Raw genomic sequence first — 18153 nt, forward strand, 5'->3', positions numbered from 1 at the left:
TTAAGGCAATCTAAAAAAATGTGAACTATTTATATTGGCCCGACCCGAATCACTCGACAGCTCAAACCGCTCCCATTCAAATTGCAGTTTGAGCTGGCCATTTGCCAACAATCGAAATTCTATCAACGTTTCGATCTTTTTCCCATAAAATCATAAACCCTTTTAATCTCTCAGCCCTGCAGAGTTTGGAGCTTTGAGTCTCTGATTCATACCTACAGAGGTAAAAACTTCGATGCATTTTAGATTGCTGTATTGGTTTGTTTTTCGGTTTGCTAATTTACTTGGGTCTTCATGGATATTGTGCTAAGGTTATGAAGAATTGAGAATCTGAAGAATAGGGTTTGCTTTTCATGAATTTGTGCTGAAGGGTTTCATTTTTCGCATCTAATGGTTCAAACCCATGTTGTATTTTAGTATTTTCTTTTTTTTTCCTTGGAGATGTAATTCGCAATTTTATGTATAAACTTGATTGCTTGAATTAAAGAGTACTCGAAATGCGTTTTTGGTTAAGTAATGACGAAATGTAGACGTGAATCTAAGAATTTCAAATATTATTTCCATTTTTTTAAAATAAAATATGAGGGAGAAACCGAGAAAATTTCCACATTATTTTTGTTTTCTTTTTTGGGATTTTATTTCATTTCGTGTGTTCTTGTATAGTTGGTACGACAAATATAAGCAATTTCTCACCTTTGTTTTGCTTTTTTGGTTTTTTTTAGAGCTTACATGAATATGTTGCATATAGTCTTTACCTGGAAAACGTGTTGCATCATCTATGTTCATCATTTGTTTATTATTGATGATGGCATTTAATGCTATACTTGTGGGAGCATGTCTGATGGTTTGGTAATGGATACAGGTATTCCTTTTGCGCATTTGTCTTTATTTTTCTTGCACAAATGTCGCATCACACAAGGAGTGATAGTGAAAACTCTTTTGACATTGAGGAACTCTTACAGATTGGAACTAGATGCAGAGAGGTATATTTTATGCCCATCTTACCTACTTTTGAGTATGATTTTAAGATGTTGTTAGGGGAATTATAATCTGTGGCCTTAAGGTAATTTTAGATAACTGTAATTGGCTAGCTTTTGAGTTGAGATCCAAACATTAATTTATATTAGGATTATGTATATGAAAATTGCCATGAACCATTTGCAATGAACAGTTTGAGGTAGGATTGAGCAATGAATTTCCTTTTTCATATAATCGTCGCTGTGTTGAGTATAAATGATTGAGATGGAAAAAAAAAAAAAAGAACTCCTAATGTATCCTCTTAGATTTCATGAGCCAGGTTAATAGAAACTAGCAGCCACTTGTCCTATTTTCAGAAGACTTTGCCATAGTAATATTTTTCAGCCATTAGCTGGGTGATGTTTCTTTGTTATCAATTCAAGTTTCAATATGGATATCTGTATATTGTCATCCAAATTAACACCTCGTGCCTTTTATAATTGATGTATCTGTTTATTCACTTATTTGTATGCAGTTAAGGAAAGAAAAGGATAGGCTGAAAGATTCACAATCCCAAAGCTTCGAATTGATCCGAGTAATGTTTTGTTGCTTATAGCAGTTTTGTTTTCATTTCAACAGATTATCTAACATAAAAAACAATCATTATCTTTGATATGATCAAGTCATTTATTTGGTTCCTCTTTGGATGAATTAAGTGAGTATGGACATGACATTGAATTATTCCTTTTTCCCATTTCATTGTCCTCTTACCAACATTCTCTGTTGCTTTTCAGTTCATTATTATTGAAATTGTCCTGTAATATAGAAACTAGTTAAGACATGAAAAGAAAATTTTGGTGTTGCAAAATATACTGTTTTGGAATGCAGTGTACCATGTTCTGAACTGCATTAATTAGATATAATTCCAAAGGTAATACCTAACTGTTGTAACCTTGCATAGGCTGGTTGAGGTCGAGCCTCTCATAGCTGTTGAATACCAATCTTTTAATGACAATTTCCTGTATTATGACATGTAAAGATAGATTGAAAAATCCAACTTAGTAAATATTATGACACATATGCATGTACTGTTTCTGCTTATTTTGCGAGTCAGCTGCTAGAAAAAGGGTGCCAAGTCAGGCATAGTTATTTTCTAAATTTTCCATAAATATTCTAATGATAATTTTCAGAAAAGCATGTGAAGAAAACCCCTCATTTGAAGTGAAGAGGTCAATAAAAGGGCAAAAAAGGGAAAAGAAAAGAAAGGATATAACAGAAGAAACAAAAAAAAAAAGATGGTGGTTTTAACCTTCCACTCCACCCTTCTTCTTTGGTCTGTAAACAAGTTGCCTTTTGAGAAGAAGAATATATTCCGGCAGAATATCAGTAAAAATGCTTGAAGTTATTATCTCCAGCAAACTTATCTGATTTAAAACTTTTTTTTTAAAATGCAGAGACTAGAACTACATGTAAATTCTTTGTCAAAGGCTCGTACAGAAGACAAGAAACACATTCAAAAGGTGGAAAAAGAGCTGTTGAACTGCTCTCAAGAAATAGGTAGTTATTCTTGCTTTTATAAAGATGTATATTTGCTTAGTTCATTCAACTTTTGTAGCTGATTATTATTTTTGCTTGTGTATGGAGTATTATAGCTTGTTTGCATTCTGTAATTTGATGATGTCTTCTCATGTATCATAAATTGCCATCTCTGAAACATGCATTATGTTTATAATGGATGTCTCAGTGGCATTTTATGAATGTCTTCTATTTTGACTCCTCAAGCTCTAATCCACTTTTGTCTGTGGTATTTAAACTATGGATGAGATCATCTTCAGTCTACTATTTGATCAATATCTTGTAATATATGTTTTCTTATAATCTAAAGTAAAGCATTCGATTATTTGATTAATGCATTCCAAACCCTTTTGATTAAGAGACTATTAAGATGCAATAACATTAAACCTATGAGCAAAGAATTTTATTGATTGCGATATGTTCACTCATTTCTCATTAGTGGAAACTCACATTATGCATGCTAGTTAGGGCAATGTAGAAACTGCAACAGTGTGTGTGTTTTTGGATCTTTTTTTCGTCCTTACATTTAAAGGAACCTGTTATTTGACATAGCCATTAGAAAATAGTATAACCCAATGCACGGATAACTAATTGGTGTGTTACATTCATGCACCACCTTACCATGCAAGTCGTCATGATAATCATTCCCTGATCAGGTACTCTGACAAATTATATCAAGAGTTGGGGCTTGACACCCGCTTTTCTATATAGCTCATCCTGCATTTATGCAGGGTTTAGGGTAAAGCAGTTTATGTACGTGGTTCCACAAATAAGGACAATTGTGTTCAACTATATGATTCTTAAAGTTAAGTTTTGCTTTCCAATATCCTTTAAGCCATCCAATGGTTTACTTAAGATGTATCCTTTGCGTATTTGTCAATGACAATATAACAATGTATGCACATTGATGGCTCTAGCAGCATGCTGTTCCATCCATGACTCTCTTGTTGGTGGTTTTCTTTGGCTCATCCCAATCACAATATTCATCGCAGATTACCTGCAGGATCAACTAAATGCAAGGAACACGGAGGTGAACTGCCTGGAAGAGGATGTACACAACCTTGAGCTGAAATTAGCAGACATGGAAGATCTACAGGAGAAGGTTAACAGGTTAAGCGAGGAACTGAAGAGGTCTGATTTGGAGCGCTTGTTCTTGATACAGGAACTGGAAAGCAAAGAAGTAGAGTTACAAAAGTCAACTTTGTACATGGTGAAACTAGAGGAGTCAATCTCATCGATGGCATTAGAGTCTCAATGTGAAATAGAAAGCATGAGGCTTGATATCATGGCCTTGGAGCAGAGTTGCTTTGAGGCTAAGAAAATCCAGGAAGAAACTGTTGAAGAAAAAGATGAGATGAATGAGTTGATTCAAGAGCTTGAGGTTCAGTTTCAGGATGCACAACAAATTATCAAATATCTAGATAAGGAAAATAAGGAACTAAAGGAGAAGCTGGATACATCTGAAACAAATGCTAGAGTATTTTATCAAAGGATTGAAGAATGGCTAGCAAACAAGGAGAGATCACATCAGGAGTCTGAGACGCCCTTGAGTACACTGGAAAACAAGATGAGTATATCTAAAGAAATGAGGTACATCGCAATTTATATTTTATAATTGCTTTTTTTGTTTACCCTGTAAGTTGTATGTCCCAATTAGGTATGCTATCTAGATAATATTATAATAGTTTATAGGAAGAGGCTTTTGTTCTAGTCCACTCTTTAGACCTGCCAGATACACCTGACAATAAAATCAACGTTTAGATTAATCTCTCGTATTCAATAAATCCACTTGTCAAGACATTTCTGTAGAATCAGAAAAATAGTCAATGAGCCAGCTCTTCTTTTCTTTTTTTTTTGACATCGGATAGTACTTGCTTCCATTTGGGATTTGACTTGGATCTTGAGCTCTTCCTTGGTGGAGTCCTTCTATTGGTGTTTTACTACAATTATTGGTCAGTGTTGTTTCAAGGTGACTGATAATCATCTGCTTCCAAAAGAAATCGAAGAATTTCTTTGGAATCCTACAAGATCTATTCGTTCTTTTTCTCTGACAGATGGTCAGAAAACTTCACCTGGGTCCAAATCCTACTATGACATCCACTCAAGATCATAAAACAAAAGGCATCACTTCAGACGGGTGGTTTTAGAAGATTAAAGAATACATTCCTTATCTCCAATAGATTAATATAAATCATTGGTTTCTATCCATTTTGGCTCCATTGCACTAGTGTTCTTATCTTTTGAATTGCATAATTCTTGACCCAATGAGTAGATGTTAAACCTATCTTTTAAGGGATTGTCGTTAGAATTGTCTTGAGGAGAAAATGATGCATTAAGTTTTGTTTTGAACCCTTAAACTGTTAACTAGTTTTATGGGTTTATCTTTGTCTCTCTAGCTACTTTCAATCAAAGTTAATCTTTTGACATCCTTATTAATATATAACACTACTTTTAGCACTTGTGGAGAAGTCTTGGGTCCACTCCTTTCCAAATTGGTAGTGGTATCAGGACCAGATGCAGATTCAAGAACGAAGATGGAAAAGATGTCACGACAGGTCCAAGAATATGAACTTCTTGTGAAGCAACTTAAGGTACGACATGCCTTTGACAGTGAGTGAACAATCTCAGTGGGTTGAATAAACAAAATTAGGTTTCAAGTGAGACTTCTGTCGCCTAGGTTCTTGTCCTTTCTGAACTTGGAGGTTTCATGACTCGATTCTTAAACTGTAGAATTTAACATGCTAATGATTTCCAGGAAGAATTGAGAGATGAAAAGTTGAAAGCAAAAGAAGAAGCAGAGGACCTAGCTCAAGAAATGGCTGAGCTAAGGTACCAAATTACAGGATTGCTTGAAGAAGAGTGCAAGCGCCGTGCTTGCATCGAACATGCATCTTTGCTGAGAATTGCTGAATTAGAGGCACAGGTATTGATGTTTAGATTTGCAATCTTTCTTGTAAACCTTAAAAAGAATACACTTTGTAAAACGTACAATCTTGTTTTGGTGATCAAGGTTCAAAAAGAAAATAGAAAATCCTTTGCTGCTGTCCTGCACCTCCGTGAAGCATAATAGAGATGTTGGTATCAAAAGCTTTAGGGGTCCATGTAGAGAAGAAGTTACTGAGGTTTGTATGACTCTAAAGTTTCTTTCTAAATTGCACATTCATTTTCACTGTTCCCTTGCTCATAACTGTTACTTTTCATCCATATAAGGCGCTCCAATTCATATTCCTAGTACCCTCTGACAAGAAAGCAGAACATCTTTTTTTTTTTTTTTTTTCTTTTCTTTTCTTAAATGCATGCTTAATCTTTCCATGCAGGCAGGCTCCACACAGAAACAATGTGTGAAGCTGTCAAGCCTACCATCCTCAGGAAGTCTTTCTATGCGTTGCTTTGTGAAAGTACCTGCAGAAAGCAAAACTTGATGGAGTACTGCAGATGATGCAGCACTTTGTAAAGCAGCCTTATGTAGCAAGGCATTGAAGAGGTTAGGCAAGGTGTGTTGTGTCATGAGTGGAATTTGTATGGATAAAATTGTTTGTTAAAGCAGCCATGGAATGCATTGCAGATGGAAATAGCCCTTTTTTGGGGGGGTATATGATTCAGCAATCGATGTAGATATTTATTTATGTTGTTGGTGAATTGTATCGAATTGTATACTTGGTGCTTAAGGCAGTCGAGAATATTTTTGAGCATCACGGAACGAATGAGATCCATCCCGTTTATATGTCTCATGTGTGCAGAAAGTTGATAGACTGCGGAGTAAAGTATCATGATTGTTCAATATGTGATAATTAAAAAAAAAAAAAAATTAAAAAAAAAAAAAAGAAAAAGAAAAAAAAGAAGTGATAATTAGTACTTCTTAATGAATATTATTTAGGGTCGGTTTGGAATTGCGGTTTCAATAAATGCAATTTTAAAAATTGTATTTTTGAAATTGCTACTTTTTAAAATCGTAAAGTGTTTGGTAAAACATATTAAAAAGTTTTATTTATTTATTTTTATCAAATATTTGTTATGCGAAATTGTGATTTTGGTTTAAATTCGTGCTTTTTCAAATATGTATTCTCTAGCTTGCTTATTGAAATCGTAGATTTTTTTTTTTTTTTCTTCCTATTTTAGATTAAGATCTTTTTAAATCATAATGCCAAATGCCTAATGTTTTGTGATATTTTTTAAAAACGCGGCGTAAAATATTGGACAACTTGAAAGTGTTTTTAGTTGATTAAGAAAAACAAACTTCATAAAGCATAAAATAATTTAAACTTCTCATCTGTCTAAACTATTTTCCATTACTTTCTCACATTTCTTGGTATGAAATTGTGAGAAGACCATTTACGGGACTACTTTCTCAAGCAGGTCTCGGGTTACACCTGGGCGGGTGGGCTTTACAAGGGTCCTCTCACAGTTATTTGTTCAAATTGCAAGCAATATGGAAAACAATTGCATTTAATTTCAATCTTACGTCTTAAGTTTTTTATTCTCACTCTCATCCACCCTTCGTCTTTTTTGTTTCTCTCTTCTTCGTAGCTATTCATATTATATGAAAATATAAGAAATATTGAACCATTTTTCATATAAGAAAATAAACCTTTTGAAACTCCAAAAAGGTATTTTTCACTTTTTTAATTTCTTTTAAAATAAAACCTAGTTAAACATTACCACCTCGTATTAGAATAATCAAATATTCTAATCTTGCAACTCTGTCTAGCCAGACATTTTCAAACTTGTAGCCAGACATTTACTGTTTATGAGGTTTCAATGATTTTTTTTCTTTTCACTTTGAGGTAAACCAAACACCGCCCCCATTAAGAAGAGAAACGTCGCTTGCAAGTGTTTTATTTATTTATTTATTTATTTTTAACGTTTTGCACTTCATTCATCATCAAAAGGGTAATCTATATTCATATATATATATATGATAACTGTGACCTTTCCCCTTTATTTTTTTATTTTATTTTTTATTGTTTATTTTATTTTATATTTTTGGGGGGGAATTTCTTGCCTGTCACTTTCAATTTTTAAGAATTTGGATCTATTTTCGTTTCATAATATCTCATCTGTCTCGATTCTAAATAGTATGGTTATTAATGAAAACTAAAAAAAGTTTAATAAATTTTTTCTAAATTATAAAAATTGGTTCTCGACTTTATTACAGATGAGGAATAATAAAAACACAATTTTGGCCCAACTTTTCTCTTATGTAGTCATTTTTTTAAAAAAAAAAACAAATATATATATATATATAACATCATATGTGATCATTTTTTATTATTTTTTTTTTTAAAAAAAAAGTATTTTTCTTCATAAAAATGGTCTTATTTAAAAAAAAAATGTCATTATTATGAAGAAAAATACCATTTTTTTTTTTAAAAAAAAAAAAGACCAAATAAAAAAATGACCGCATAGGATGTTATCACTTCAAAAATTATTTTTACTTTTTTTTTTTTTTTTTTTAAATGAGCATATAAGAGAAAAATTTGGCCAAAGTTGCGTCTCTATCATTTTTCATAAAAATAAGTGTCTCGATCCTAAGCGGAATGATCAAAGATATGGGCAATTGGGCCATCTTTACTCATTCTTAATTTTTTGAAGAAGATAAAGACAAGTTTAAAAAATATCAAAGAAATATTCCTTTAAGAAAGTGGAAATTTTATTTTGGGATATTTCAAAAAATAAAGCAGGACTCTAAATTGAGATAGGGGGACTACTAACTTGTTTAGGTGAAAGATTTTATCCTTGATGATATTATGTAATAAAAAAAAAAAAACACATAAAATATTAAAATATGCACACTTTTTTTTTCTTCTTCTAAATAATAAGAATGTGTTTGGGATTGCAATTTCGCGGTCTAAAAATGCGATTTTAAATCAAATTGCAAATAATGTATCGTTTGGATTGACAATTTGAAAACGAAGAAAAATCTGTATATTCAAATAGCACAAGGCTAAATTGCGAATTTAAATGGCAAATATGTTATTTTACCAAAAAATTAACTATGTTTTTAAAAATCTCGTTTTCAAATTATACATTTGAACTCTCAAATTCAAACAGACCCAACACACGTACCGGATGCTCGATGGGGCTTGAAATCATGACTTCACCCTTCATCTTGCTACAAAGAGATGAAGTACCCAATTGGTTAGATAGGCTTTTGTAATCATCAAAATACAAAATGCTAAGTCACAAAAGTTGGTAACTTGTTTATCACATATATTTTGTCCTGATAATTCATTTCCAAGTAAAAGTGACCGACCTTTGTCTATATCCTTTTGTAAGTTGCTAGATAATATTAGCACACAAATTATCAAATTTTGATGGCTTAATATTGGCTACATTGCCTTGATTGTGCAAGCCTATCTTGCCCAAGGTCTTACCTTTCATAGAAAGAAGTTGTCAAAATCAAATTGCTTGAATTAATCTTCCTTACTCTCGAAGAGATCAGAGAAATTTATAGAGTTTAATCCGGCCAAAAAATTGTAAAATAATAAAATAAATAGAAGAGTAGGTGGGTGTGATCAAGTTTACAATTTGATTTGTATTATTCAACAAACAATAATCTAATAATAAAAAAAAACACACGTCTACATTGAAGATTACTCGCTTTGAACATCCCTGCACTTTCATGTCAGTTTCCAAAGACTTTTCGTGACGCGATTTGTGTATCGCCTGAGTCCTGACCCACGCTTTTGCCAAGTCGTCCTTTGAAGCCGTCTCCCTCTCTCTCTCTCTCTCATATATTGACTGTGGGGGGTGCAACTCTGCATTCTTGCGAGGCTATCTCCCTCATTTGGTGGAACTTCTGAGGTACCCAGATTGTGCTACTCACCAGCGATGATTATTGATTTGTTTGGATGGATTTTGTTTCTGGGCTTTGATTATTTAACATCTTAAATCTTTTTTTCTATCTGGGTCTTTGCTTTTGTCTTCTTTGCTTTCTTGCTTTTATCGTACGGTCAATGCTACTTCCATTTCCTTTCTTTTTCCTTTTTCTTTCGGGATATAAAAAACATAACCCATGTTTCCTTTTAACTCAGTATGTATATGCTTTATAATCCTTTTCTACACTTGTTCTTGAATTCTCACTTATGAAATTCAGGTACTTTTTGTTGATATCTTACATGGGTTGCGCTATTTTTATTATTTTGTTTTCCTAATCCTCTGTTTGATTGGTGAGAAATTGGAGGAAAAGAAAAGGGAAATGAAAATTTTGAGTTTTATGTTTTATCATTTATGTTGTTATGGCTGTTAGAGAATGAAAGTCATGTCAACCAAGTCAAATTCTTGTCTTAGGCTCATCATAGAGAAGGTTTTAGTTTTTTGGGTTCTGACAGGATGAATCATTTTTTATTTAAGAATTTGGTTTATTTTATTTCCTGAATTTTCCTTTCAACCTAGCAGAGCATATGGGTAGGTTGATTGTTTGATTGTGCTTTTGTTATTTTTAATAAAATTGATAATACAGTTTTTTTTTTTGGAATTTTTTTTCCTTTTGATCTATTTAGTCAAACCGTCTCCCAACATCTTTTCTTTCAAGAATATAAAGTAGAAAACCATGAACTTTTCATGATTGCCTTGGTTATATCTCCTCTTGCTATAGGAATGTTGGACATGCTTTATGACTCTCTCTTACTTTATATGTCTAGCTTTCCTGCTTCGTGGTAATGATTTTTATGTTTTCCCCTATTTTCATGGTGCTTCTTCATGGTGATGGATAGCCTTGGTTGTATTCGTTTTCATTTGTTTCTCTTTATAACAAGTGGCGCAATCTCACATATTGTTCCTTTTTGCTTCCACAGGATCATTGTTGATCTCTGTGCAGTTCAATAGTATCGTTGTTTCGTCTGCAAGATCTTATACAGCATCATCTTTCTGACTGGATTCTGCATATTTTTCATTGGAAAATGTTTGGTTTAAAGAAATCTCCCGTGAAGGTTGCTAAACAGAACTCAGTTGACCCTGGATATCCTGTTCACTCTGGCTCGAACCCTTTTGATGATGATTCGGATATTAAGAAAAAGCAGAATTCCTCAAGAAGGACTTCTTCTGAGCCTTCCCTAGTTGCACCAAATTTTGGCACCAACCCCTTTGATGATGATGAGGGGAAAACAACCTCTTCTTCATCTTCATATGTGCATACCTCAGCAGCGAGAAACATGTACAAGAATGATTTCCGTGACTCAGGTGGATTAGAGAATCAATCAGTGCAAGAACTGGAGAACTTTGCTGTGTACAAGGCTGAGGAGACCACGAAGTCAGTCAACAGCTGCCTGAAGATAGCAGAGGACATAAGAGAGGATGCGACCAAAACTTTGGTTGCCTTGCACCAGCAGGGTGAGCAAATTACCAGGACCCACATGGTTGCTGCCGATATTGATCACGATCTTAGTAGGGTATGCCTCTTATTTGTTGAATCAGAATTTCTACTTTAAGAAAATAGTACATATAAATAACCAAAAAACTATGTTCCACTGAAATTTTCCTGGTTTATGGTCTGTTCTTCACACCCGCATTAACACTGCTCTTGAAATTAATAGGCTTGCCATGGGATCTTTACATCCTTTATTACATGTAGATTTTTAATATTTGTTTGTTTTACCAGTTGATTATGACATGATTGTCTTTGATATGGTACATTTGTGCTGCTTCAATCTTCATAGTAATATATACATAGTCATTGATTTAGGATATAATTTGCATGCTTTAGAAAGTTGATTAGGAATGTCTCTGCTTGTGGGAAATAGCTTTTCATTTTAGGGGTTTTGATCCTCTTCCTAGTTTGAGAACCAAAGGAGTCATGACTTCTATAAGTTTTAGTTTTAATTTTTTTAGTAACTGAGCAAGCTTTTACACTCAACACACACACACAAAAATCAAGCCTTTTAGTTCCACCATGCTTTCTAAATGTCGTTATCTGGGTGGAAAGCAATGAGGAAGAATGGCGAGGACACCTAATCAAGGATGAGTTCCATTAATTTCTAATCTGGTGCTGTGCCAACCTTATCACCAAAATTGTACAATCCTATGATTATTACCAATAACTAGTCCACTATTGCGCTGTCTATCTACAGCACCACCCTCCTCAACTGCACCATCTCATTGTGTTCATTCATGTTGCTGTGTGGTCCCCCCCCCCGGCGAAAAGAAAAATGTAGTGCATGTGGATATTTTGGTAAGAAAATAGTCTATGCTGAAGGTGGTAAGATAAATATTTTAACAAGAAACAGGTTAGTTATATCTTGCTAGAGTTGGTGTTTTTTAAGATAGATGGAGTGGGTGATCTTTTGAATTTTTAATATAGTTACCAAATGTTATCTTCAGAATTTCTAATATAGTTATTGTATGCATGTTATGCTTCTTGAAGACATATGTTTATTCTTTGGCCTTATTTGTGTGAGTCCCATCCAACCAAAAAAAAAAAAAAAAAAAACTCATCTTGAAAGAGCTTGAGATCACTTGATGGATCTGAGTTTCAGATATTGAGGCTTGGCCATTATAGGAAGTAGTCCTATTGATCAGTCTTAGAATATGAATAATGTGGTCATGTATCTGGTTGCTAGCAAGTCCTATTTGCATTGATATTAAGTTTGTTCCTTCTCTTCCTGTTGCACCCTCGATCGAGTAAAATACATCTGCAGCATTACATCCACCTTATTATAGATCATTTTTCATGTCTTCCTGGAATTGCAAAAGGAAAAGCAAAGTATTGTTAATTAAAACATGATCACATACCAAGATATAAAAAGAAAAAAGAAAAGAAAAGAAAAGAAAATCAATTAAAAATGTGAAGACAGGTGACTTGTAGGTTCAATTTCTTAGTATATTCTTCTCACTAGCCTTGACCTACGAAGTATTGCTTCTTTTGGCATTTCAATCCTCTAATGGCAACTCCTATAGTCCTCTGGTTTTGAAGCTGTTGTTGCCTTTTATTTTTTATTTTTTATTTTTTTTAAAAGAGATAATAATAATAATAAATTGATCTTCTGAAGTGAAAGAGACAATTTGATTAATGTTTTTGCTTGATTTCAGGGTGAGAAGCTTCTGGGTAATCTTGGAGGCATGTTCTCTAAGACTTGGAAGCCAAAGAAGACACGCCCAATACAAGGCCCTGTTATCACAGGAGGTTAATTTTCTTTCTTCTATACTCTCCATAACTCATCTGTCATTTTGTTCCCCACAAATATTAAAGATTATATTGGTTTTCAAAAACGAAAAAAGAACACTGGCAATGACTGAACTATTTTTGCCTTACAACTTTGTGTGCACTTTACTTCTTTTTCTTCTTTTGTGTTGTTTTCTTAATGTGTTATTTACTTGGTTTTGTAGTTGATTCATCCAGAAGAAAGGGTAGCCACTTGGAGCAGAAGGAGAAGTTAGGCTTAACTTCTGCTCCCAGGGGACGGTCAAACACACCAAACCCACCTGCTGAACCAACAGATGCATTTCAGAAAGTTGAGGCATGTATTTCTTTTCATTATTTAAGCAACAGTTACTGGTTTTTGAAGACAGCATGAAACAAAATTACTCCATTTTGTTAGAGGTGTGCCGGGAACCCAATCAAACCACCCTTAGAGTCGGTCCACACTGGTTTTTGAGGGTTCATCTGTTTGATTTGGTTTCAGTACCTGTTAACAATACCCTATGTGCATTTTAGAAATATCACTTGTAAAAAGACATACTCAACATGGGTTTCACTATTATGGCCTGTTATATCAATTTACTTAAGTTGGCTGAGAGTTGTGTATACCTGAATTTTGTTTACAGAGTTTGCTCAAGTAGAAAGGGAAGAGATGAAAATTTTGGTTGGTTCAGTTCGTAATTTATTTTAAACCATGACTAATGGCAGCCCAGCCTGATTAAACAAATTGAACCAACCCAAATTTTGCTTTTCGGTGGATTTTTTTTTTCTTATGGCAAGTTCGATTTGATTCCCGACCACTCTGTTTGGTTCTAGATTCTCCTCCAACCCAAACCGAAACTAACCAGGCTTGCATTAGGGTTTGTTTACTTGCCATATGAATTTTTTCTTTTCTTCCTGGATACCTGACTTCTGTTAACAGAGTTGTTTGTTTGGGCTTGTGGTGCAAATCCAGGTTCAGATATCAGAGGCTTGAATTTGAATACACAATATCATACCTTCAATATAGTTTTCTTCACTTTTTTCCTTCCCAAAAGAAAGAGAATTTTCTTTAGCCATCTTTGTTTAATGACAAAATCTGTTTATTTGCTTAATATTTTTTTTGTGCCTCTCGAATGCATTATTTAATCTTGCATATAATCTTATCATTTTGTTTACAGGTGGAAAAGGTGAAGCAGGATGATGCACTAAATGATCTAAGTCATCTATTGGATGAGCTAAAGGGGATGGCTGTTGACATGGGGTCAGAAATTGAGGGGTTGGTTATGCTGATCCATTTACATTGGTCTATTTGATGTTTAGCCATTTTTATACTAACAACTCTCAATTTGTGTATAATCTTCTGCCTTTTTGTTTTACCTGAACATATATCTAACTACATTACTCATGCTTATTACAGCCAGAACAAGGCTCTGGATCATCTCAATGATGATGTTGATGTGCTGGACATTCGTGTAAAAGACAGTAATCGTCGTGCTCGTCATTTACTTAAAAAGTAGAGCTCAAATTCATCAGAGCAACACTGCGCTGCTCAAATTCTCCCATACTTGTTTGTTATGCGGTTATGGACATGGATTAGACACAATTGAAACAATATTTGTATATCGGGATCTTACAGGACTGGAAGTCGTTGTCTACATCTTTTGCAATTTTACTGCTTATAATTTTTTCCAATATGAATATGATATTAAACGTAGCAGCCTCTTGCTGGGATTATATGAACCACGCCTCTGTCCTTCAATGCCTGAAAGTGCCAACTCTACCATCAGAAAAGCGGCCGTTAGAAGACGACCTGAAATAGAAACCCGTCATCCGAATCATCAAACTTAAAAACATGGTGTATGAGTTATGCAAAATATTCAATTCTCATCCCACCACTCCCTTACAACAGGATTGATGTGGCAATGTCTATAAGTCTTTAATTTTTTTTTTCTTTTTTAAATAAAGGCTATAATCTAAGGGCTTATGGCATGGCCACGTCGATCCAATTATATGGGAGTGTGATAAGAAATTTACACATGGTGGATGTAACCTTTTCCATCCAAAATATCAGCAAAATTTGACAAATGGGAGCAAGCTGGAGCAAATACTTTTTGAGTTACATTAATTTAAAGTTTAGATGTGTAAGTAACAATAGAATAATAGTTTGAGGGGTAAAGTATAATTTATCTAAAACTTAAATATTCTTTGTAGGGCAGCCAAAAAGCTCCCTGCCGTCAGAAGCAAGATCCAGCCACACCAATTATCGGAATGCGCCTAACTTCAACATGGCTTTAAAAATTTCAGACCCCAGAATGAGTGCTAAGCAATTTAAGGTGAGATTCAAATATCCACTCGTCGTTAGGCACACTTAATTCCTTTTCCAACAGTTGGATTTTAAGAAAAGTGTTTTTTTTTTTTTTTTTGTTTCCTAGGCGCATTTTAAAAAAAAGGTTGCTCCACGACATCTTGCCCTCTTACGATCAGTTCTCGCTGAGGCATAGTTGTTCCTCTTTAAATACATGATCAATCATAAGGCATGGCATATGTCTCCCCAAGTCTATAGTCAGGCAGCTGCTCTTATTATTTCTATTCCCTACCTTCTCAACCTTTGAGACAATATTTTTTTTTTTGATGAATAATAATTTATTAGAGATAAAAAGCAAAGCCTTCCTACATGAAACGCACACAAGAGAAGCTACCACCCTAAAGGTGGCTGAAATCTTAAAGAATTTAAAGAGTTACAGTAATTTGATTAGAGGTTTGAAACAGAGAAAAAGACTCCAGGGAACCAAACTACTTCAATTCTCAGATAAATAGAAGCTCCTTTCATCTTCTTCCATCTACTGACATTGTCCTAAGAACCTTCTGCAACAAGGGGCATCTATATCTTATGTATACTCTTCTATCGATGCAAATGAAAAACATCTGAAACAGCGATCTGAACCAATATTTTGACATATAACAACAGACTATATTTATCAAAGAAACATTGGGTGTTTATAGATGAAAAGCATTAACTTCTGCTGCATGGTTGCAAGTTGCAAAAGCTAGAATGGAATACAACTCCAAATCGCATTATTTACACTGGAACACCAAAGATTCATAAACATGTGTGACATCTTAGAAAGTTAGTTCCAGATGGGAAGATGAATTGCCCACATTGAGTGAGTGGATTATAAAGGTGCTCATGAGATTCTATGTCCCACATTGAATCCTTACTAGGTGAGATTGAGTTGTATAAGTAGTTCTAAGGAATTCCAATTGCAACTTAACTAGTCCTTTTAGAGTGATAGCGCAAATGTGACTAGTATTTTCATTGGGTCGGTACAAAAGGTATTGGAGCAACCTAGTAACACCATATGACACTAAGGTGCTAGATGATGCGGACCTTGACGACGGCGTCACGAATTTGAGTGGGGAAAATTGAGACACTTCAAAAAGTTAGTCCCACATTAGGAAGATGAATTGTCTACATTGAGTGGGTAGATTATAAAGATGCTCATAAGTGTTACGTCCCATGTTGGTTCCTTAATAGATGAAATTGAGCTTTATAAGTGATTCTATGGGAGCTCCAATTGCAACTTGACTAGTTCTTTTGGAGTAATAACGCAAATGTGACTTGAACGTTCCCCGAGTCATTACAAATGTAACACTCCAAAAAGTTAGACCCACATTGGAAATATGAATTGCCTACATTAAATTCGTTGTTTATAAAGGTACTCATAGGTGCTAAATTCCACATTAGTTCTTTATTATGTGAGATTAAGCTTTACAAACGACAATAGGGAGCTCCAGTTGCAACTTGACTAGTACTTTTAGAGTGATGGCAAAATTTGGCTAGCAGTTCTCCTATATCGTTATAAATGATATTAGAACAATCTAGTTACACCATGTGGCGATGAAGCAATACATGACATGGGTCCTAATGAGGACATCAATGATTTGCGTGGGGGAGATTGTGATACTCCAAAAAGCTAGTTCTACATTAGAAAGATGAATTGCTCACATTGAGTATGAGTAGGTAGATGGATTACAAAGGTACTCACAGGTGCTAAATCCTACATTAACTCCAATTGCAACTTAACTAGTTCTTTTGTAGTGATAGTGTAGATTTGACTAGCACTTTCCTTGAGCTGTTATAACATGTACACAATGTTCTACCAAAGGAACCCAGGTCAATTTCTTTTCATGCATGAGTTACATTTCTATTGTTCAACCACGAACAGAAACTATTCTAAGTAAACAAAACTGCCCAACTAGTAAGTCTCTCAAGTGGGTGTGCATCCTTGGATGCTCAGCCTGTCGTATGTGATGTGCAGACTAGTGAAAAACTACAAGTATTTCACTTGCTCAAGCCAAGTCTAAACCATAAACCAGTTAACTTCTATGAAATTTTAAGCCTTTAGAACATTCTACTCTGAATTGAAACCACCAGCTTGAAAGTCTAATCCTTTACCCTAAGAGTTAAACATCCACAATTTTAAACCAATTATGTCCCGTACATCACACGAAAAAATATAGGTTGAAAACCCTGTATTTCTTTTTCAGTAAACAGTTAACCTAAAACGTCTACTATAACTTACACTGATGATTGCACCACAACTATATCTGCTCAAGCATTTCTCATTTTGTATAAGTCTATCAGCAAACATGGTGCAATCTTAATTATTTCGATTCCAGATACTACAAAACCCAATAATTCAACAAATTGAATGCCCATATACCCAGCACAGATTACGCATCTTAATCCTAAAACCCACCTCCAACACCAAACCAATTCCTCACTTGGTATCACTTGCCCTAATTTCTTCTATCTGGGTATTCCTCAGAACCCAAAGAACTCGTCAATAAAAATCAAAGCCAATTCAGGAAACCCCTAAAACCCATTATAAACAACTCAACCATCAGTCAAAAAATAAATCTGAACTAAGCTATGAAAGCCATAAAAATCATAGGAATGATTATTTCAGTAAACCTATAACAAAGTAAATCCAGAGACATCCATGAATCCAAAATCAAAATTGTCACTTTACTATATCAATAACAAAAAAATATTTAGTTAAAATTGACAATAAACAAAGAGAAGACCATCCTCGAGCTACAACAAGAAAGTACCATAAATTTTGGGGCTTGGGTTTCAGGGTTTGATGTCCATGATGCTCTTGACCTTGGGAGCGTAGAGGGAATAGACGATGGCCTGTCTCTTTGCGATCTCGAGCTGGGCCTTGCCGTAAGAGAAGGCGGAGGCGAGCGCGTCCCGGTCCGTCAGGGTCCGGTTCTGGCGAAACCCGTCGACGGTTCGGCACTTGGTGTACTCCCTTACGTTGTAGTCGGTGAACTGCCGGGCCGTGCGTAGAAGCGACCGGAAAAGCCACAGCACCTCCGACCTCGTCGGTACAATTGATGCCGTTGTTGACGCCATTACTCTACTGCTCTTCAGGTGGAGATGGAGAGCGATATCATACGAATAGGAAAGAAGCCAAAGCTGACGGGCTGGGCTTTCCTTC

The 18153-nt window shown here is 34.7% G+C and overlaps 3 protein-coding genes across 4 annotated transcripts; 2 read left to right on the top strand and 1 right to left on the bottom strand.

The window, feature by feature from the left end:
* The first annotated feature begins 50 nt into the window (after positions 1 to 50).
* LOC132173940 (uncharacterized) lies at positions 51 to 6256 on the top strand. 2 transcript variants are annotated; one of them, XM_059585625.2, is made up of 9 exons: positions 51 to 220; positions 860 to 980; positions 1490 to 1549; positions 2409 to 2511; positions 3522 to 4119; positions 4985 to 5120; positions 5285 to 5452; positions 5540 to 5651; positions 5847 to 6256. In XM_059585625.2, exons 2-8 carry the CDS (start codon positions 900 to 902, stop codon positions 5594 to 5596), a joined length of 1203 nt encoding a protein of 400 aa, XP_059441608.2. In that variant the 5' UTR covers positions 51 to 220; positions 860 to 899; the 3' UTR covers positions 5597 to 5651; positions 5847 to 6256. The 2 variants fall into 2 exon arrangements, with proteins under 2 accessions (XP_059441608.2, XP_059441609.2); XM_059585626.2 differs by having other exon boundaries at positions 5851 to 6256.
* A 2885-nt stretch (positions 6257 to 9141) lies between these two features.
* Positions 9142 to 14305, top strand: LOC132175013 (SNAP25 homologous protein SNAP33). The gene is made up of 6 exons (XM_088514746.1): positions 9142 to 9333; positions 10326 to 10919; positions 12556 to 12649; positions 12853 to 12983; positions 13825 to 13922; positions 14064 to 14305. Exons 2-6 carry the CDS (start codon positions 10431 to 10433, stop codon positions 14161 to 14163), a joined length of 912 nt encoding a protein of 303 aa, XP_088370872.1. The 5' UTR covers positions 9142 to 9333; positions 10326 to 10430; the 3' UTR covers positions 14164 to 14305.
* Positions 14125 to 18153, bottom strand: LOC132175014 (LYR family of Fe/S cluster biogenesis protein). The gene is made up of 2 exons (XM_059586805.2): positions 17762 to 18153; positions 14125 to 14456 (listed from the first exon to the last, which is right to left on the bottom strand). Exon 1 carries the CDS (start codon positions 18066 to 18068, stop codon positions 17784 to 17786), a length of 285 nt encoding a protein of 94 aa, XP_059442788.1. The 5' UTR covers positions 18069 to 18153; the 3' UTR covers positions 14125 to 14456; positions 17762 to 17783.

The sequence above is a fragment of the Corylus avellana genome, chromosome 3 (genome assembly GCF_965113065.1).
Source record: "Corylus avellana chromosome 3, dhCorAvel1.hap1.2, whole genome shotgun sequence".
In the NCBI taxonomy this organism is placed as follows: Eukaryota; Viridiplantae; Streptophyta; class Magnoliopsida; order Fagales; family Betulaceae; genus Corylus; species Corylus avellana.